The following is a 22,756-nucleotide window of genomic DNA, read 5'->3' as shown; positions in this document are numbered from 1 at the left end:
ATTACCATTTTAGAAAGCAGGGGTTGAATTGTTCTGAGCAATAATGGATTAAAGTTCTCTCTTCATCATCCTCTTGAGCCTGTGTCACACAGACCAGGAGCAGCAGATAGCACGTGGTGTTTCAGGCATCTGGGGAACTTCATGCATAAAAATTTAAGGTATTATAGAAATTATTGGAAGTCTCTGCTTGTCAGGAATTATATAAATAAATTTTAATCCTGAAATTAAAATTAGACTTACTTACTTGTCCAGGGGTCATTGTAAAAGTTCCACTCTAGGCTACCAGGTTGCTTTGGCATGGACTGATCTACATTCCCCTGCTGGAGCCCTCACTTCCCACAGCTCTGCCTTCAGCATATCTGAAGTGAAAATAGGACTGAAAGATGCAGTCCAACAAAGAAATTGTTTCAGATTACAATTTTTTTTTAAGAATTTTTTTACAGAATTACAATTACGACAGAATTCAAAGTATTTTTATGCTTCTGCCTTCAGAAGAAATTAGATACACACACATAAATTTTGCTGGAAAGGGTAGGTGCTTCGTATGGATGTTTTACTGTAACAATTTTTTGCCTGAAGTATTTTAACTTGTCAACCTCCTACTGAAAATAAAGTTGTTTTTTAAAAAAAGAAACTGAAATAGATTCATTTTTGTAAACTTCTGTAGAAAGTATTTATTTTGCAACCATGGTGCTGAAATTAAACAGCTAGATAGATACATATTTATATTCCTGCAGCCACAGAACTTTTTTTTAAAGACTCCATGAACGTGTTGCTTTCATCTATGTCACTCTTTAACTTCTCCTAATTATAAACAATTTTTAAATTGCATTTGAAATAATATTTTTAATATTTAACCATTGTCCAATCACTTCAGTTTGTTTACAGGAGGCAGCAGAAAGGAACAAGTGGGTTTGTTCTTAAAGCATCATCACTTGGAGTTCCTGCAGTGTTTACAGGAAGCTTTTCCCCACACGAGGAGGGTCAGATCTTTTACAGCAAGCAATTGTGATTGACTCAACCTTTGGCATTTTTGTGTCATTAATTCTTCCTGTAACTTGCTCCAAATATTATGTTTGTTTGTTTTCTGTTTCTTATGAATAAATTGTACTGAGTAAGACCTAATGGTTTAGGGCTTGCACAATTTTCAGGCTCTGCTCAAATCCCTGTTTCCACCAGCAGATCTGTTCCTCGATTGCACTGCCTACCTCTTCTAAACATAAATCACTTCTGTTTCTCCAGAGCCAGATGGAACTTCCTCCTATGGCAACCCTTAAAGGAACAAAAAAATCCCAAACCAACAAACATTGTACTCAGAGATAGCATTCAAGATACCTGAGCCAGAAATTGTGGACCACATATGTGTATTGCATCTATCTGCACAAAAGGAGATCATCAGCTACAAAAGGGTCAGACTGCAAATATGCTTTGATTTACCAGACAGTGTTAAAGTGAACTGAAAAACAGAAAAAGTATGGTTTACTACTTACCAAGGACAAACCAATAACAGATGACAAAGATCTGCAACTGTCATTGCTTTTCAGCCTTCACTGAAAAAAATGAGATCTAATGAAATAACCAGGAAAGCTTGGGAAAGCCTGAAGAAAGTATGAGTTAAAGAATCTGTGAGTTACATTCAAGGATCTCTAATGATAATCAAGTGTAGGTCCTGCTCACTAGCCTGACCTCCTCCCACCAAGGGCGTGAGTTCCCAAAACAACTGAGTAAAATCAACAGCAAACATTCTGGTGTAGAGAGAGCAGTTTACCTGATAATCTGAACTGTTCTGTTTAGAACATAAGAAGGTATCCCTCCAAATTATCCAACTGGATGTATTAATGGTCACCAGAAAGCAAGTTGTGATAGTGGCTGTTCCATGCAGAGAAGCAAATATAATATTTTAACCACTGCTTGCCCAGCTCCAGTGTCCAAGACAACAACCTGTGAGACACACAATACCTGTCACCACTACTCACCACATTGCTCCAGCCACTGGTAAGGAGCAACACACCTATAAACAGTCATTTTTATGAGAATACAAAGCATGTTGTTACTGAACTAATCAGCACAGCTTTAATGGGCAGTATTTTCCACCTGAGATACACACTCGCTACAAGCTGATGGCCAAGGGGTATTGGAACTCATGATTGGTTTTTTTCTTTGTAGCTATTCCTCAACATAGTATTAAAATTGGTGGTATCTCAAGAACACATGCATTTTAAACAGCCCCTCTTTTATCTCACTTTTGAAACAGTGTTACACTATTAAGTATTCCTAGTAAGTATCAAAATTAACTGACATTCAGCAGGCAAACATTGTCTATTCAAAGAGTAAATACTTTCCTTAACATAATGCAGCAACCCTTAATAGAAAGTAGTTTGCTGAAATGAAAGACCAGTTTTGCCATTTTTAATGGTGGCAGATTGCAGAAGTTAAAACTGAAAAGCATCTAATTTCTTTTAAGGAAGCAATAAAAGTCACCACAGACATAATAAATTCCCTTGGCATTTGAGCATTTTCCCAAGAAAATTAAATCTCATTCCAATCTATGCTGTTATTCAGTGAAGTGCTGAGTTACCTGTAACATCCTGGAGCAGTGCATTGGCAGGTAAGGCCCATCTGGAAGGTCCCAGCACCTTGTCCTAAAGGATCACCATGGCTACAGAACTGGTACATATTACTATTCCTGAAATTGTAGCTAACATCAGACTAAACTAATGGAAACACTTAATAAGCAGAAATCTGATAATGAACACACAAGGTGGACCCTTTGTCTCAAGAATCACATCTAAAAGACCTCGAACTTTGCTCTCCATCTTTGTATCCAGGTAACAAACAACAGGTATTCGCATAATTCCCATGATGAGCAACTGGTTACTGATGGTTTCTTTCTTCCGCATGTTGGTTCAGCCCAGGCTGACTTCATTTCAAGATAATGTGCTTCCTTATATAGCCTGCTGTTGCTTAAAATCCCAATTAGATTAAAATATTCTCCCACCCTAAGGATTTCCTCAGTCATTAGTCAGAAATGAGATTCACTTTCTTCCCACCAGAGCACTTATTGCCCCTGCCTGCTCTGGAGGCACTAATTGCTGCCAGCAATAAACAGGCAGCTCATGACTGCCCGCATTGTTAGCCAGCTTCTAAAGAGACATCAGCACATCCCTAAGCAGACTGTCCTTTGCTCCCTGCCTGGGCAATACTCAGATCCTAATGTGAAGCCATCCCACTGTTTTTTTAATAATCTCATATTCCATAAAACATATAACTTGCTAATCATACAACACAGCACGTTGCTGGCTCTTCTGTGAGATGAAATGAAATGATAATCCCATCACTTTCAGTGGTAACAGGTCCTTGGGTGACTGTATCCTGAGCTGCCTCTGCAGGCTATCACATCACTGAGCAAGGCAAAATAGCAACAACAAAACCCAGGATTTATAGTGTATGTGAAAGATGGGTAAGATACTTGCACCAAACTGCCTCAGTTCCACTTTTATTTGCATTTTCTAAGCATGGGTCATCAGAACATGACCTTGTCTGCCTCAGACCACCAGGTGCTCTGGCCATGTACAAACACTGGTACCTCTTGCCTGAATTCTCACTGGCCTCCTCTCTGCCTTCACACACAGGGGAATGGTAGTGGTTGGCTTGAATCCAGTGTGATGTTTTTTGTCATAAGGATTATTTTTAATAACTTAGGAACTTTTGGTTACACAAAACCACCTTAACTTTCAGGATATAGTTTGGTAACTTTAATGAGGCTTTGCAATTTACATTCAGTGTGTATCAGTACACAAAATATTAAGAAATCACATATACATATAAACTTTGCTTTGTTGTTTTACAAACCAACAGAGTGAACAACACAAGCTACATTTATTCACACAACAAAATGGAGCATTTTCAAACTTCATTCACCAATCAAATATCTCAACAATTTACGCACCAACATTATTTTGCAGCTGCTAAAACAACAATCTTCCATAGGGAACAAATAATTTATGTCAACAGATACACTGACATCACATTCTACGAAACAAAAAAGCCACGTTGAGCACTGACTGAATGCTTCCAGATTTCAGCAGAACTCACACGAAGTGCAGAACTTATACCAGCATCAAATCTGTCCACCATTTATCAGCCCTATGACTGAGAAAAAAAATCACATACAGAAATTCTTTAGGGTAAATAAAGCCATTTCAGTACAGGGTTATTTAACCCACTTATTTTTCAACCTTTTTAAAACAAAAAGGAAATAGTTTTAAAAATTAAAAAAAAAAAAAAAAGAAAAAATATTTAAACCTTGAGGGTTTTTATTTTCTGACTTACAAACTACTCTCACATACAACATGATTTTGTGCTTTGCGAATAGTTTTGGTCCCTCAGACTGTCTTCTAAGTGAATCTATTTTTAATTACTTTGTTCAACTATACCAACACTTCACTAATATAGTTATTTGAAGTTAAGTAGGTAAAAATGACATAGACCTATCTTAAAACAATATCTCTCATTTTTGGCTTCTGAACAGCATACAGTCACAAAACCCAAAGCTTCTTTTAGCAGCATTAAAGGTGAAGGGCCTTCCATGTGAAGCTGTCCTGAAAATTTTCTGGTACCTTCAAACTATTGAATGCTCTCAGCTCTTCAGACACAGACCCTGTGAAACTGAGCATTCAGTTTTCTTTCACAAACTAAATCCTGTCCCTAAGCAGTTCCTGCAGAGGTGCTCCTTTGGTCACACACATTTTCACAACACACGTGACCTTTTACAAATGAAGCCACTGTACCACATGAGTATTTCAGTACATATACTAGGGGAACACTTCCAGAATCATCCTTCACTTTGGGATGGAGGGGGAAACCACTGTTTTCACAGACTAACCACTGCTTTATGCCTGTTAGTTTCAACAGAATTTACTGAAAGGACTAAAAGCTCACCAATACACCTGAAAACATAACTATAAGGAAGCTGAGCTCATTTGCTTCTCTGTTCCCAAAGGGAACCTCAGGTTTTGTCAGTGATTTGAAAGGAACACTAACACTTATGAAGAGTTTGCAGCTCTTCCAAAAATTCATGGAACAGTAAATAATTAAGAGATCAAGTCAATGAACCAAGCACAGTGGATCATTCAATAAACTGGACACAAGCAACATGTCTTTTTTATATACAGTTGGTAAATTCAATGCCTAGAAGAACAGAATACCCTTATAGAAAGGTTGCTTGACTTTATTCTAGAAAACAATGACTCTACAAAGAATTTGAGGGATTCTCTGGTAGAAAACATCTGCCCCTTTTAAAAATCACCCTGGAGATCACTTCTGCACTTCTAATGCACCTGTTAAGGTGAAAGGTTTGGTGGGGAGTGTTATAAGAAGCCCTCTTCACTTTAGAATACATCCCTTCCAAAACTGGTAGTGGAATGCTAAGACATCTATATTTTTCCCTTCCATGTAATAAAGTGAATTAAAACATTCAAGGGCATCTTTTGGAGTAGCAATATCAAACTGGTAAGCAACAATAGCAGACCACTCACAATTTAAAACAAATGCCAAACCACTGAGCCCTGAAATTCATTTTAAGGTACTGCCCATGTAGGAGTTGCCTTCATCATCTCTTCATAGACTGAGCTACACTTTATTGTCCCAAAGAGCTGAGAGGCTGGAGGTTTATCTGCTTGGAACTTCCTGGTGACTCTGATATTGCTGCAACCTTCAGAGAATTCTTGATGGAGCTGAGCTCCCACATGTGTAAGTTGATGACATGCACGCCACAACATCCACTTGTGATCTTGTACAGGTTTCTAAGAACAGCCTTCCTGAGAAGAATGTACACCCAGGGATCCAAAATCTGATTCCATGTGGCCATTCGGAGAGCGAAAAGTATCGTTTCACAGGTGTCCTTTGAGCGACCTTCGTTAATCCCAATTCTGGCCATGGTCACCTGAAAAGGGGAATATTTTAGAATTATGCATCAAAAAATACACAAAGAGAACATTTAAATTACCTGAAAATCGAGTATTTTAGAATTGTACATTAAAAAACATACAAAGCATGCAAATAAGTAAAATCGTTTCAACACTGTCTCTAAACTTCACACATTCACAGCATCAGTGCATCCCAAAGTGCAATGTAAATACTTTCAGGCATACACAATTTATCTCCTAGAAATCCTCTAATGTTTTACAAAGGACATACGTGTGCCTCTCCTGAATTACTTCTGCTGAACTTTAAGCAGAGGATGGCAACCAGCCAGGGAACACCCTCCAAAATGAGAGATTGATCTGAGCAACAAGTAAAAACTTAATCCAGAATTTGATCTAATAAAGCGTGCCAAGACTGTTCCAAAAATGGATTTTCTCAAGGAGAGAATCCACTTGTAGGTCAGCACGTTTTTGTAACAGCTATTTATTTTTTCACATTTTCCTAATCAAAGGCTGCATAAAGAACACAGTACCTTGACTTCAACAAGAAGATTCACATTTTTTACACTGCAGCAGAACACAATTTATTGACACCAGAGGATTTAGAGTTCTATAGGAAAAATTAAGCCATGGTGACAAAAGCCACTTGTCAGTGGAGACACGGAAGGTTTCAGTCACATCTGGAAATGCTACACATGGACAGACCTCCAGCAATAACAGTACCAGAGCCAATAATTCCATATGGTGGAATTCCAGACCAGCTCAGCAGGCAGCATCTGGCAGAGGATGCCCAAGGGCCACAGCAGCCCAGCAAGGTGTGGCCCTGGCCCCCTGCTCTGCAGGGACACAGCCCCAGGGAAACTCAGGCCACTGGGACTCCTGCCCTGCAGATACCTCCTTTACAGGCTGCCTGCCACTGGGCATTTGTAACCTGAGTCCCTGTGTGAGGAAAGCCTGATCTTCCAGGCCAGGAATCTGCCAGAAGATGGTAAATTATTTCTCCCTGTTATTAACGTTAAAACCACATGAAGACTTTTTTGGTAGAACGATGAAACACTGTAAGGCTTTTTGTTCCAAAGCCTTTAAAGCACTGCAGTTATTTAACTAAGAAACAGGATATTTTACAACTGATGCTGTGAGTACACTGATTTATTGGGCAGTGAGAATAGGGTCAGGCTGTCCAAGTGCAGGGTTGTAGTTTCAAAAAGATGCACTGAAAAGTAACTCAACAGCAAAACTAAAAAATAATAATGAATGAACAGAGAAACCTAAAGCTCAATATGCCAGGAAACCTATGTTACTTCTTTTAAAATGCTTCTCTGTTTTTCCAAACCCTACCTATAGCTTGCAGGTCACCACATCTTGAGGCACAAAGTGAAGACGTAAAAAAGGATACTGAATTTGTTTGATGAAGCCTTTGATGGAGTGTTTCTGTATGGCTTCTATGGGAGCAGCAAAGGAAGCTCCCAGGAACATTGCTAAGGAAGCTGGTAGGACTGGCAGGAACACAGCTGGGAACTGGTGAGGGGAGGAGAGGAATGTCTGAGCACCAAGCCAACACAAACACAGGCCAGTTCCCTGAATCTGCTTTTCACCCACAACCACTGGGCACATTCCTCTCTGACATCAGCAGCCCACCCAAATTTGAACAGCTCCTTTGGCTTCACATGAGATGCTTTTTCAGGACAGTTTACATTTTATTTATTAGAAGTCCAATACCGCAAGGCAAACTCAGACAGAATACTCCAGAAATGACAGCTCAATAGAGCTCACAGACCAATGTCTTTATCCCATACATCACGTCTGACTTCATACAGATATACAAGTTACTAATCTGCCTCTTGATGTACTTAAAAATTCATTAATTGTTCCTCTCTCACATTCTCTGGAGTTAATAAATGCCAAATCCAATGCAATTTCATGTCTGGAAAAAAAAAAAAAATGCAGTAGATGTTGTAATAAGGAAAAGAATATACATCTAGACTTTGTAAAACTTATTTTCTCATATTATCTGAACACTTGTGAGAAGTTTTTGCATTTAGAAGCAATTTGCATTTAGAAGTAATCACATCTAAGTTAATCTATTAATTTGCTGTTCAACATAAACAACTTCTGCTTTGATTATGGATTTGCATGAAGTAAATCAGGACACCAAGGAAAACTAATACAGTATCTATGGATTCTGATTTGGAGACATTTCATCCAGAATATTTCAGTTGCCTCTTCTGAACATCAGACATACAAAAGATAATACATCTAAATTCACACAGAGCAAGTAGAGCTTATGTACGCAGACACACATTTAAACAACTCAGATGTAGGTCCCTGGATTAGAAATAAGATAAAATCTAATTCTCTACAAATTTTGTTTTATAAGATTTTCCTAACCATATTACTAACATTATTTGGAAGTATTATGCAGAAATTAAAAAATATTTTCTTTCTTACATCTCTAAAACTAATATAAAAGCTTTTTGGAGTTCTGAAAGGCCAAGATTTCTATATAGAAATGGAATAACACAGAGAATCTCATTGCAGCCCTGAGCATGAGCATTTTTATGCTTAAACACTTGTGGCAGAGCAGCAAGACATGTTGCCATCACCTTGAGTATAAAGTGAGAGAGCTTCTCATTCCTCCAAAGAGACTGCCCTGTTCTGGGGGTTCATCACATCTGAAAAATAATGTAAGAAAACTGCAAGCATTCTGGAGCCTTTCTGAAATGATCTGCTGTTTTCTAGAGCAAGACTTAAACTTCAGCAGAAGAGGGGTGGAATGGAATGAAGTTAATATAAATTATTAGTTCTCTCACATGTTCATAGTCTATTTATTTAAATTTAAATTCTTAAAATACTCTTCCAAAGTCAGTTTGAAACCATAAGTTATTAAAAGGATAATACACTACCAGCTGTTTAATAAAGGATTTCATTGAAGCAAAACATGCAGACAGTCTGGATTTTCTCTGTGGGTGTGAGAAATTCATGTCACTGAAATGGTTGAAGTCATCAGCTCAGAAATTGCCACCAGAACGTGGTGCAGTGCCAAGTGGACTTTTGAAAGTGGAACCACCTCCATGGGCACAAAAAGAACACTTCAATTATTCTTATTTGACTATCAGAGGTCAATAATTGGTTCAAAGTCAGGGAACCAGTTGAAACCCTTTTTTCCTTTCCCTGCAGGTCCACCAGGTTGGTATGACAAAGGAATTCTGTTCTCTGTAGGCGACAGTACCCAAGTGGGGAAGAGGCAACACTATTGCATCATATTTAATCACCTTTGATCTCCACAACTGAAGTTAATATTCATGCAGATTCAGCAGCATGACTCAAAAAAAATAATCCCCAGCTGGTAAATAATACACGTAACTCATGGTATTTTCTAACATATTTAGAAATGTAAGAATCCAAGTAGCACTCTGCTGATTTATACACTGTTTATATGAAGACAGCTGTAGTATGTCTCCCGAGTTTGCAAAAAAAAAACCCCAAAAAAACACTTGATGTAACTATGACAATTCAAACTTTCTTTATAAAAGGTACTATAAAAGCATAACTGTAAAAGCAGTTTTTAAAAGCAAGGGTATCTGCTTGAAAGATATAAAGTTACTTTGACTCATAGTAGTCCTTGCTGGTTTAAGAAAGGACCTGAGAATTCAGTGTCCCTAAAAATATAGACAGATAGATCAGATTTCTGTCAAGGAAGAACTTGAGACAATACATTAAACTTCTACATACTTTTTGTCCAATCTTAAGCTTCATTAAAACCAAAGCTCTCTTTGTAAGATCCAGAAAGTCTGATGGAAATTTTTTTTAAAATATTTTTAAATTGTTGACTTCTTCAATTCTGCACCTAGTAGACATCATCAGAGAATTGCCATTTCCCTTAGGGACAAAGTTCATGGCAATAAACACAAAAATTGCTCCAAGGCTTCACACCACCCTCCAAATGTAAACAGCACTAATTTAATTTTCCTTCCAATTGGATCTACACGAGAACAACCAATAGGCTCAAAGGCTGGGCTGCTTAGTCACATTCCTGTTAGTACCCAAGGACAGCCAGTCAAAACAAGCAACTGACTTTAGAGCTAGTTGAGAAATAAGACAAAAATGAGACTTTGATGCATGTCACCTCACAGGCTCTAAACCTTCTAGTCAAGGTTCTATCCTTGACTTCAGGAAACTGGATAAAACCCAGTCACCAAGAGATCGACATGGAAAGCAGAATAGACAACTATCGGAAATTCTTGTCTTCTGCAGCTCAGCCCTCAGACTCCACTTCCCTGTGGGAACCTTGCAGACCCTCCCAAGCCTCTTCCTTTGGATTTCCTTACAAGCCATTCTGAGGATTTCCATTAATGGAAGGAAGTCCATGGATTTGTCATATTTGCAGAACACTTATATTTTGTCACTATTGCCTATGTTGAACCCTGAGATGCAAATCTCCTTCTTCTAAACCACAGAGGTTTCAAGGCAGAACTTTACTGATTATGTCCCAATCCACTGAAACAAAAAATATACACTTATTTTGGATTTCTAGAGTTTTTGGAACTTTTCATTTTATAAAAGCAGCTTCAGTCTAACAGGCAAGGGATCTTACAGGATGACATTTTGTAGTACTCTATAAAGAGAGACCTTAAGAAAATAAATTTGCAAAATAGTGTAAGAAAGAAATAAAAATGCATATATCTTCACATTTTATGTACCATTTTATATCTCCCAAGTAGAGCTGTTAAAAAAGAAACACTGACAGCAAATTGCCTGTACCACTGCTATATTGATCTTGCAGTAAAGAAGCCCAGCATTTGTTGCAACAAAACTGAGTACGCTTGGTTTTATTTTTTATGTGATTCTGCAAGTCAGTTTGAAAACAAGAGCTTCCAAGAACAATATGCAGTGCACCACTTCTGCCATCAAAATATTAGTACACACACTGTTCTACTTATGCCATGTAATGCTTATTATGCTCTAGATCTGCAACATGTTTTTCCCCTAGTGCTTGCTTTCCTTTCCCTTTCTAAAAGAAAAACATTAACTCTATCTTCAACTTTTATATACCAGATGATCACTTAGCTTAGGAATTAAATTTTAACTGAGCATAGTGATTTCATTTAAAAAATGCCAATTTAAAAATGAATTGTCAGCAACAAAATATATGAGGCAGCTTTCCATCACAAGAGCCCAGAGGGTACTTTTAAGGACATACGTAGTAATTCCTTATGTACAATTTGGCAGGATCAGCTCTTAAGAAGTGGTAGCAAAATAAAGGAGTCTCCTTTTCTCTCATGTGTATTTCTGTGATAAAATAATAATGCTACTAAAAATTAAGAGTAGAACCACTGGCTCACTATTTGCTCCCCTTAAAAACGAATTGCATAAGCATTTTGAAGGTATGGTAGAGCTACAGAGGTGAAAGAGGTGCGAAAAGTCCAAAAAGTATAGAAAAAACAGGAAATCACAAAATTTTTCACAAGCAAATAAAACCATTTTCTCATATTCCTTTCTCAGAGCTTAGTCTGTGACCAAGCAATTTCTCACTGAAGCTGACAGGAAAGGAATTATGAAGTAAGCCTCATAACCAGAGGGCAGGGGCAGGTCTGTGTGCATGAACTTAGAAACATTAAGTGAAAGTGAAGTTTTTATTTTCTGTCCACTTTTTCCTTAGACACTACCTATTTAGCATCAGTTTTGCAGGAGGATAAATTCATGTTGGGCTTGAATAAAGGATTGAAGGTCACCTCTTTGTTTCTCCTAAATAATCCAAATGTTTCTATCCTGGATTGACAATCCTCTATCTTTATTTCCTTTCCTTGCCATAAAAGTAAGAAATACTTCAGTTCAACTACCTAGCAATGTAATTACCCTTACAGCTTATTTGATAATTTATTTGAAAGGAAAGCATTGTGGGTATGAATAGAAAAGATTCTAGCATTGGAAACAGTAGATGACTCACTTCAAAATGAAAAGACATAGCGTCCATACCAAAGTCAAATAAACAACCTGTTTCCTGAGCTACATGTTTTAAAGCTACAAGAAAGCCTGTTTCCACAGCATGAGGAAGCAGCTATGATCAGAAATACCATGACTAATGAATTAGCAATATAAGTACCAAGCTGAAATATATAATTCGCAATTACCTTTTTCTTTTATGTTGACAAATAAATTGCAAGGGCCTGTTGTACAGCTCAACCATCTTTCAGGAGGAGGATGGAAGAGAAAAATCATCTCCACTTAAAGGTGATTTATTTCACATTACTGCTACAAATGCACACCTCTGGTAAAAGGTGAATTCAACTTTATTTCAAATTCACTAATGAACTGTAAATCCTAAAACAAAGTGCTATCTCTGCTTCGTGCTTCTCCTTCTCTCCATGCAGTGAAGTAGATGGGAATATAGCTGGTCACATCCCTCCCAGCACAAGAGTCTTCCTGCCCATGTACTCATGTCCTGAAGTCAGTCATCACGAGGTTACTCTTGAGCAGACCCACTACATCCTTTCCATCCTACCCCTCTCCTGTAACTTCAGGAGCCCAGAGCTCCGAGGAGCAGCACACAGGTCCAGGACAGCAGGAGATGGCACAGCATCTCCCAAGCAGCTCCTGCTCATCCCACTGTCTGTTGCACCTCACCCAAAAGGAAAATGAATCCCAAAGAATGAGTCACGCCTGCTAAAAATTCACTGTCACCCTGGTGTCACCCCTGGTGTCACCCTCCCTGCAGGGCTCTGCTCCCTGGGCACTGCTTTGGCCAAGCACAGGCACAGAGGCCGGGCTGTGCTCTGCACTGCTGGGCACTGGGCAGGGGAACCTCCACCCAAACTGCAGCTCAGCAATCCCTCTCAGACATCAACCAATTCTACAGCACTGGAGACACGAGGAACTCGTGCCAGAAAGCACCATGCCACACTTCAGATTGTGAATTAACACCATAATAATTATAAAAATATTCTCTCACAGAATATATGAATGTATATTACACCCTGACGTCTGTCATTAAAACTGGTGAGGATGAAGGATCTTCTGGAGTTTTTCCATGTGAGTGTATTACTCCCTGAGATTTTTCAGTAACAACTTTACCATTTAAAGTGTTTAGATAGTCAGGAAAGACAGCTTTCCTAAAATAACCATCCAAAAATGGTTATGCCATGTATGACATTTTCCAAAGATGGTTATACAGAGTATAACATTTTCAAGTAAGAAATGCCTGAATAAGTGTAATATCTAGGAAACAGAAAGAATTCTCTTATCTCAAACAATGGAATGAATGTCAAACTGACTTTTAACATCAAACACAGAATCCAAAAACTTAACCAAGCAAAATAAACAAGGAAAAGTTTTGAATGGCAAATGTGGTGAAATTTTCAGATTTTGATTTCTTGAGATGGCAATTTCAAAATTGAAAAAACAAAAAACCCACATTTTCTGTGAAAGTCACGGACATCCATTTGAAACATTGTGCTTCATCGTTTAATTCTGTATATAACATCTAAATTTAAAAATCAAGAAGCAAACAATGATGAAAGAAAACCAGAAGCACGATATTCTGAAAATGCCATGTTCTCATGTGACTGGAAACCTGCCTTCCCTACTTTTTCTCTCCAAAACAATCTTATTGTATTCTGATGGCACTGCTTTAATAGAAAAGGCTTTACGCAAATTTTTCCAAACAGCACAAGTAAACATAGATAACAAAACATCTATTTATGCTTCCCCAGAAGCCTCTGGTAAAGGGCAATAAGTCACTCTCAGCCCTCTTTCCTTCCCTGGTTCCTATCATTACCACTGCCCGTTCCTTCTCCAGCACTTTCCTGTGGAAGTATCTCAGCTCCCTGACTTCTGTGAGGGGGAGGTAAACACTTGAATTACAAATATAGCCACAATTACTATAGACTTTCTAAGCACTCTATGATGAACTACACCCTGGCTCATATTTATAAACATTTTTGTTAAAATGATTCATGTTTCTCAGAAAGGATAAGGCCTGTAAGATCTCTATGTACTGTAAAAAGATGACAATAGGAAGAGACCAATTCTGAGAATCAAAATAGTACTTTTAAAATTCAGCATCATTTTAGCTAGGTATAGTCTAAAATTAATGTCATTCCAGTTCTCATGTAACCTGGTGGAATTGGGCAGCTGTGCCACTTAGGAATACAAAATTAAAGACAGTTCTCTGCAGCCAATACTAAGAAAGATATGAACATCTTATCCAAAGGTTTCATAGAAATACATCTGAACAGGTGGATTCAACTTTTAAACACATTACTTTTAAACAAAGTATTCAACTTTGTTGCTCTCTCTGCCAACACATGCAAATTCTTTCTAGGAGTATTTTCATGGGGACAAACAAAAGCACACTCAAATTGTCTGAGCTGCTGCATAAACCTTATTCCACGGGCAACCAAGCTGGAAATAAACTTCTGTCCTGAGACTCACAAAAACTTCAATCAAAATAGGTGTTCTCTTTCCTCTTAGCCTGTAAAATGAGTTATGTATTTCAAAATACCTTTTGGGCCACAATATTAGCAAAGACCGTAACCTTTCAGCAATGTAACCTTGAGTTATCAGATGCTAGAAGAAACTCAAGCAAGAACAGTAATTGAATTTGCACAGTTAATGGATCTACTGAGAAACTCAGTGAGCAATGAAAGGACCATGATAGGAGTGAGAGCCCTTTCTCTAATGCAGCTCAAAAACACAATCGAACTCAGGAATTCTTTTTCAAAGGAACATTTTACTCAAACTGACACTCCTGATCTCCAGAGCGAGGTCTGGAAGAGAAATCACTACCTACAGTCAACAGTAGCTATCGCTGTAGTGGTGCTGCAGACTGGAGGTAAAGAGGCATATCCAGCAGGCCTGCTGCCGGCAGAAAGCTTTTTCTTCCTTTCCCCAGGACCCTGGTTCATTTATTAAAGCCATGGTGACAGCAGTGGGCTCCTGTCATGGGCCTGCACCCGGCCTCAGAGAGGCACTGACGGTGCCCAAGGAGCTCTCGGTGCCATGGGAGAGCTGCCCTGGCACCCGCAGTGTCAGGTGTTCCCACAGCCCTCACAAACCTTTTCTGCTGACAAGGACCCTGTCTCTGCGCCGTGTCAGCAGCCAAACTTCCAGCCAGAACTCAATGGCAAAAGCCAGCACAAGCATAGTAACTATCGCTGATTATCTTCTTTAAAATCTGAGCCCTGAAAAGGACAGGTAAGTGGTGTTTTTCCCTCTGAAAATCTTGGAACAGCACTGAAAGCTGCAAGGTTAGCTGAACATATTTAAGTGTATCTCTTTCGTCACTCTTCAGAAATACACCTGTGGAAATTGAAAGCCTAATTTATTCTTTTTCCAAAGAAAACATCACTCTCCCTGCTGTCAGTGCAGGCACAACAAGCTCGCAGTGGCTGCAGCTTTGACTAATATGCAGTAAGGTAATAATAACACACTTCTGCAGAGCAGCCCCACACAAGATCTGAGTCCTCACTGGCAGAGCATGGACCTGCATCCTGGGACATCTCCCTGCTCCTCCTCAGCTGCACTTTCTGATTCTGAGAAATCACCACTCGCAAGAGCACAAGGGATAAATTTTTTAGTAACTCTTAAGCTGTAGGGACAATACAACCAGCAAAGGCACACACACAGCATTAATAAAGGAACAAGCTCATATATATGATGCCCATTGCACATACAAGGCAGTGCAACAGAAATTAAACTACCACCTTAATAAAGTAGACAGAAAACAAGACTGGAGGGAGAGGAACATGAGCAATCAAGAGTAACACAGGTATGAACACCTGACAAAGTGTATACAAGGCTACATATGCCAAAACACTCAAAAGAAATGTAGAGGATTGCCTTGTACATCCAACTACCTTATACTGGACACAAGGACGTGGCCCAGAAGTTACTTAGGGTAAAACCTGCAGCAAACTGACCTCCTTCAGCACACACCACCCCGAGCCTGGCTCTGCACCAGAGCAGCTGGTGGAGCAGCCAGGGTGGGATGCACTCCAGTGAAAGCCTCCCTGTTAATACATCAGCTTCTCCCCAGCTCCAGAGCACATTCTCTGAAAGGACCACTCAGACCAGCACCTGCAGCTTCTGAGTTGAAGTGATTCAGTAAATCACAAGCTGAACACAGCCCTAAGTGCACAAAAAGCATTCATCAAGCCTCACTGCATGAGATGGTCTGAGGATAAAAAAAAGTCAGAGCGAGTTCAGGGAGACACAATTAGCATAACAAATTGGAAAGAGAAGAGCTACATGAGAAGGGGCTGATAAAAATTAATCTAAGCATTTAAAAAAAAAACAACCAAACAGTTGATTTATTCATATGAAATAAACAGAGCTCTTTCAATAAAAAACAGGAATGGCTACTTTCTGCAGTAGAGGGGAGGTAAAACTGGAATGAAATTAATCAGTTAACTGCACAGAAAAAGATCTTAGCAAGAATAATTTGAATGTAAAAGTATTTTTCTCAGGCTGTGTTTCACACATGAAAAGGATTAGAAATTTCTCTGTGTCATAATTTGTTCCTGTAAATAAATACACTCTGAAACAAATCTCTCCTGTCCATAGTTAGGCAGTTCTCTTTGCTACTCCAAAAAACCAAATTTTATAATATCTTATCCCTTGAGCCCTACAGAATACGACATAGCAATGTCAGAATTTGCTCATACAAGCACAGTTCCAAACCAAGCTCTTTCATGACACGCCAGATGTCAAGTGACAGCCAAAAAACAGCTTTATATAACAATGTATTTCATCAGAGGTGCTTGTCACAAAATGCTCCTGCTCAGCTATTTGCTTTGGGCATTCAACCCCTAGGGACCAAATTCATCCAGCAAAATTGGCATACCCTTAGCAAAGGGATAAGGCTCTCAGAAGGATGAAGAAAGCTGACATTATACAGAGAAGTTGAAATTACATCGTCAGAACGTATTTACCTGGAATTACCCACCACAAAGCAAAATTATTTGGATTGTCAGAACAACTGTGCCTCTGCAAACATATATTATTATAAAACTCATTAATTTCACTTTTTTGGGTTTGGTTTTTTTTTTTTTTTTTTTTGTGAATTTTCTCCTGCTCTCAACTCCTCAAAAGGCATCAGTGTTTCCCTGTAAGGGAAGAAGCAGGGAGCACCTCTCATTATCATACTTCATTAAGGGAAGATTTTCTCACAGTGGCAGAAAACTTGAAAAAGCTGCTTATTTTTGAAAAACAGATGAGATAGAGCTTGGGAAAGAAATCCAAAGGAAAAAAAAATATATCAGAAGGAGGTCCCTGTCCAAGATCCACAGGGAGAGCTCCATATGGGCTCTGCTTTTGAAAAATGCTCCATCTGTATCTTCAGGAATCTTAAAACAGAGGTGGTGGCTGATTACAATACTATATATTATTATTTATAATATTAAGTATTAGCTATTTTTACATTTACACCCATATAAAAAGACATTGAAACAACTTCACTATCACTGAGCAGATGCAGAAGCCAAGTTCAGTTCCACACCAGACACCATAAAGAAGAATCCAGGGTCTTGTGACTCTAATGACATCTGAAAATTATTTTATCACAGGACAGTAACAATGTCTCAATATTAACTCCACTTGGAAAAAAAATAAAATTAATTTAAAATCTAATAGTGAAGTAAATCTGCAGTTGGATTACAATAGTGGTCAGACTCGATTAAGGTAACCCTACACATATGTCAATGGACATACCAGACTAGATTGAAAACAGAAGGGAAATAAATAAATTAAACCCCCCCAACACCAAATTAATCCAAACTCTTGTATCTGCAAACCACATGTGGTATGAAACACATTGCCTTCCTCCACTTTCTCTTGCAGAAGTTTATTTGGTTTCTAGTAACTTTGGTTTACTTTGAGGCAATTTACTCTCATGTAACATTTTGTTCTGTATTCTCTTTGAGAGAGAGAACATAAGTAGAATTCACAATTCAAAGACTAGAGTTTTCAAATTCTGACTTTTAGATTTAGCTTGGAGAAAAAAAATTAAAGCACCAAATGATCACAGAACAAGAATGTATTTACACCCTTTTCCAGATAATTTCACCTATGAACACCTGCTCATATGCATGTTAATAGATACTTATTTTGGTGTATGTTGATTATATTATAGAATACAAACCACTCTTTTCACAAATTAAAAGCCCTGAGACCTTTCAGATGTATCTGACAAGCAGATTTGAATCAGCCATTAATCATAAAGCATATAACTTGGTAAACCCTGAATCACTTCAATGTAGCACTTGAGCAGTACGTTCCTGACAAAATTGTATTCTACTGCAGGCCAAAAAATCTTGCTAAATTAACACCATGCTTGTAATTCTGTTTGTGTCCTGTTGCTATCAAAACAAGGAATGGGTAAATAAATCAGCAAATTAACTGGTATAAACTCTATGATCCTAACAGCTAAGAAAGGAAATAGGACCCCGTCCCATTGCATTTCCCACTGACACTGTCTGACTAAAACAATGACTGTTCATTTCCTTGAAACTTTGTTCCTAGAATCTAATCCCACACTACACCTACATTTTTTTGGTTTTTAAACTCTTCCTTTCTAACTTAAATTGTCCACATTGCAGAACTATTTTCCATAATGCCAGGCTGATTTTGACGTAAGTTTGACTCATCTCATTTCAAAAGAGATCCAGAGGCAAAGCACCACAAGCCCAGCAGGCACAGAAAGCACCAGCAGATTTGCCACCCAATGAATCAGAATTCCTTGTGAACCAACTCTCCTCTGCAACACAGTCCTGAAAAATACCAAGCCCAAAATTAAGCAAGAAGTCATTCACTGGCCCTCATCATAAGCTGATGCAAACACCAACTCCAAAAAGGGTTGGAAAAAAAATTCATCTTCAACAACCACTTAGCTGAAGTTAAATATTTTAACAAAAGTAGTGCTGTGATTTCATTAGATTGCCACAATTTCTAAAACTATAATTTTATATACATTTAATATGTATCATAATTAAAACTGAATGGCATAACAAAATCAACCACAGTAGTTGCAATTTAGTGTTACTTGATGTGTTGAATAAATGAAGTATCTCTTTTGAACTAAAAAAGTTTATAGCTCTTCTGACACCAAATTAATTCCTGCTTTTAAGAACAATAATGATAATAATGCTGCTTTTTTGTGGAAAGTAAAGTCATCATATGAAATCCTTTTTTTGAAAACCATTCTGTGGCTTGACCAAAACTTCAGGTGGTGTCTGAAATAACTGTAAAGAAGTTCCCTACAAAACTTGCTCTGCTGCTCTGACAACTTTCTTTATGCTCCATACACTACAGCCACAACACTGACAGAAGCCAACATGAATTTAAACTATTCTGCAGAGCAAGACTAGAAATATTCTCTGTGATTTGAACAAAATTGAAAGACTTTTTGTGCATTTCAGTGATCGCAGACATTCGTACCTAGACTTCACCTTGAAGGCAGCGATTCTGGATTAATTAAATGCAACCTGCCAGATATACCAAACTGCTGCAGCTAGGCTAGTGTCAGTATCTAATTTTTAACTAACTCAGGTAACTTCAGACTCTACCATAGGCAGTGAGCAGATGAAACATAGCTGGATCTGATACAGATCCCAGACTTAAATGTCAGTATTTGTTAGCTCAATCCAAAATTGCTCATTTATATCACTGGAAAACTACAGGACCCTGTTTCTAGGGAAGAAATTAAGATTCCCTGTTACTTGTGATTTAAACCCTCTGACCCTAGCAGAAAAACTGAATTTCTTCAGACAAGTTTGGTACACTAAAAGGAGACAAAGCTAACACCAGCTTTCTAATGCCACGATACAACTGGAGCTGTCAGATTCTTTCCCATATCACAACCCCACCTCCTTTGACCCTGCTCACTGACAGAGCAGGCACTGCCAGCACTGACCCTATGGGGGTCACAGCAGGGACAGTCCCACAGCAGCTCTGCTGCTCTCCTGTCCACATTACAAACCCAGCTTGCTTAGGTCTAAGCCAAATGTTGATTTCAACCCACTGCCAACCACTGTTTTTCAATACGACCCTAAAGCAAAGGCCTAACACCCTGATAATGGAAGGGAGACTTTTCAGGTTCTTAACTGTTATCTGCCCTAACAAAGCTCACAAGTAGCACTAAACTGTTGAAATAACAGCAAGCAAATTACCATAAATAAAAAAATTACTTACACTGTACAGAGTAAAAAGACTTCCCAATTCTAGATTTCACTGAATTTTTGGAAGAGCTCAATATTTCTTCTGAATTATTCTAGCCATGATTCTTTTACCACTGTCTGTTCCACAGCACTGGAAATGCAGTCTTCACAATCACTATGTATTTAGCTTAGTGTATTATTCATCAGAAGTGGAGAATAACAGTTTTATATAGATGCATAGGTGCATAGCTTATGGGCAATATGCTATAAAATTAGTATCACTGAGTGGGTGGAGCTGTTATCACAACTTAAGTGCTTTAAAACCCAGAGACAAAAAAGTATAACTTTTATACAGTGATGTGCATTAAACATTGGCAAATACATTATGCTCTTACCAGGAATGGGCTCCAGCAAATGCAAGAAACACACATTATAGCCAAGAGCTGAATGATCATTTCAAAATGATGAGATCTGCCTTGTCTTTGTTGACTTTTAAATTTGACTCTTAAGAGGGTAATTCCTGTGACAGCATTGCACAGGAATGAAATAGCAAGGGCCAGGAACCCAAGGCAAGAAAAAAGTAAGAGATAAAATCTGTCTTCCCAGTCCTCAACATGTTCTGTTTTATAGAAGCACCAGGTCCTCGATGCTTGAATTTGGTAGGCTCTAAACCTAAGAATAGGCAGCAAAGCTATAAGAACAGCAAACAGACATACCATAGTCAACATCATTTTCACATGCCTAGAAGTCATTTTTGTAGAGTGAAATATTGGCTTAGTGACTCCAATGCACCGTTCAACAGCCATCACACTGCCCAGGAAGAGTGGGCACAAACCAAAGAAAACCATGCAGATGCCAAAAACACTGCACAGAATGTTGGACTGGTTAAATCGAATCCAGTCTTTATCTGATGCATACACAAACACTGCAATGGCTCCGTTGATGAGGTGACCGAAGAGATCTGTGACAACCAAACCACTGGCAAGAAGCAAAAAGGAGGCTTTTGATTTCTGTCTGAATCTCTGGTATGCCTTCATGAGAATTACTATTGCAAGACTGTTGGACAAAATTCCCACCGTCATGAAGATTATTGAAAAGAAAACTGAAATCTTTTTCTCCGTGTGGCACGTTGTGTTTTTCAAGATTCCAAATCCAGCCAGTCCTGGTGATTTTGAACTGTTCATGGTTAGGAAAGGAGATGCAGCCCTCAAAGCATTTCAGCAGTCTTGCAATCAAAAGGCATCTGCAATATTAAAAACAAATATACACAATGCTGTAAAAGGCATACCATTGTTCAAATGGCATTTGAAAGAGAAATTCCATAATATGAGTCTGCGGTACAAATCTAATTTTCCAGTTTTCTGAGTGATATGATATGGCATCACATTTTAAGCTCATCACTCACAGGGTAAAACAATTATCTGCATGCATTACACAATGCAAATATAGCCTCCAGCAAATTTAGAGTTCCTTTATGCATAATATATACAAAATAAAGTATAAAATATACCATGGTTATGTACATATAGTAAGATAAACAATACAAACAATTCAGGTGGTTAAGCTATGCTAAACAAACATTCTTGCAACAAACTCCAAAAATGATAGTATTTAACCAGCCCAGACACAGTCTAAAGTGAAATACTGAAACTGGAGCATTTTGAGATCATAAAACACACTCCATTTTTAAACATTTTTTTTTCAAAACAATGTCCTAGTACCTCTAAACAATTCTACTCCCACAAATTCATGGTTCAAAGCTTTAACCTAACCAGCACTGAAGCCTTCAAGTTCCGAGTGCCCTCGCTGAAGCACAAACTTGGTTTTTAGACGCACCGTAATTCAGAGACCAATTCTGCAAGTTACTTTACACTTATCTCCCATCTCTACGCCAAGGACATTCCTAATAGCAAAACCTTCATAGGCAGGGAAAAAAAAAAAATAAAAAGGTAGGGGGAAAAAAAAAAAAAAAGCAGGCGTTAACAGCCCGTGTTACAAACTGCCGCTGAAGCCCCTCGGGTACTGAGCCGCATCGGGAACGGGGCACGCCGGCCCGAGGCAGCTCCGCCGCTCGGAGCGCTCAGCGGAGCGCGGCCGGCGAGCTCCTCGGGCGGAGCGGCACCGCGGGCGCACCGCGGGCGCGCACCGGCGGCAGCCCCGGCGCCGGACCAGCGGCGCTCCCGCCCCCCGCTCGCTCTCCCTTAAGCGCTGCCGCCACCGGGGGCGGGGCGAGCCCGGCTCGCCGGGCACAAGTGCCAGGGTCCCCGCCGGCCCCGCCGCTCCCTCCGTACCCCGCTCTCGGTGTCCGTCCCGGCCCCGCCGCCGCTCACGCTCGCTTCGCCCCGCGGGGCCGGAGAGGAGCCGGCGCGGAGCTCCGCCGGCCGCCACCGAGCCCCGCTCCCGCCGGCGCCGCCCGCGCCCGCCCTCCTCCGCCTCCCCCCGGCCTGCCGCCCGCCCTCCCCGCCCGCCGCCCCCGGCCCCGGCCCCGGCCCCGGCCCCGGCCCCGGCCCCGGCCCCGGCCCCGGCCCCGGCCCCGGCCCCGGCCCCGGCCCCGGCCCCGCGGCGCTGCCCGCCCGTGGCCCCGCCGGTGCCCCGGGAGGCGCAGCCCCGCGGTCCGCGCGGCGGGTCTCGGGCCAGGACAGCCAGGCTGCCGTGTCACATCACAGCGACAGGGCCACCCCA

The 22,756-nt window shown here is 39.7% G+C and overlaps 1 protein-coding gene across 3 annotated transcripts; it reads right to left on the bottom strand.

Annotated features, from left to right (window-relative positions):
* Window positions 1-3,740: 3,740 nt before the first annotated feature.
* PTGFR (prostaglandin F receptor) lies at window positions 3,741-22,476 on the bottom strand. 3 transcript variants are annotated; one of them, XM_021527358.2, is made up of 3 exons: window positions 22,366-22,476; window positions 20,470-21,317; window positions 3,741-5,944 (listed from the first exon to the last, which is right to left on the bottom strand). In XM_021527358.2, exons 2-3 carry the CDS (start codon window positions 21,256-21,258, stop codon window positions 5,639-5,641), a joined length of 1,095 nt encoding a protein of 364 aa, XP_021383033.1. In that variant the 5' UTR covers window positions 21,259-21,317; window positions 22,366-22,476; the 3' UTR covers window positions 3,741-5,638. The 3 variants fall into 3 exon arrangements, with proteins under 3 accessions (XP_021383033.1, XP_021383024.1, XP_021383050.1); XM_021527349.2 differs by lacking the exon at window positions 22,366-22,476 and adding an exon at window positions 21,911-22,196; XM_021527375.3 differs by lacking the exon at window positions 22,366-22,476 and adding an exon at window positions 21,911-22,196 and having other exon boundaries at window positions 20,791-21,317.
* Between the last annotated feature and the right edge of the window lie 280 nt (window positions 22,477-22,756).

This window comes from Lonchura striata, chromosome 9 (assembly GCF_046129695.1).
Source record: "Lonchura striata isolate bLonStr1 chromosome 9, bLonStr1.mat, whole genome shotgun sequence".
NCBI classification, from domain to species: Eukaryota; Metazoa; Chordata; class Aves; order Passeriformes; family Estrildidae; genus Lonchura; species Lonchura striata.
This window is presented reverse-complemented; position numbering and strand designations above follow the sequence as displayed.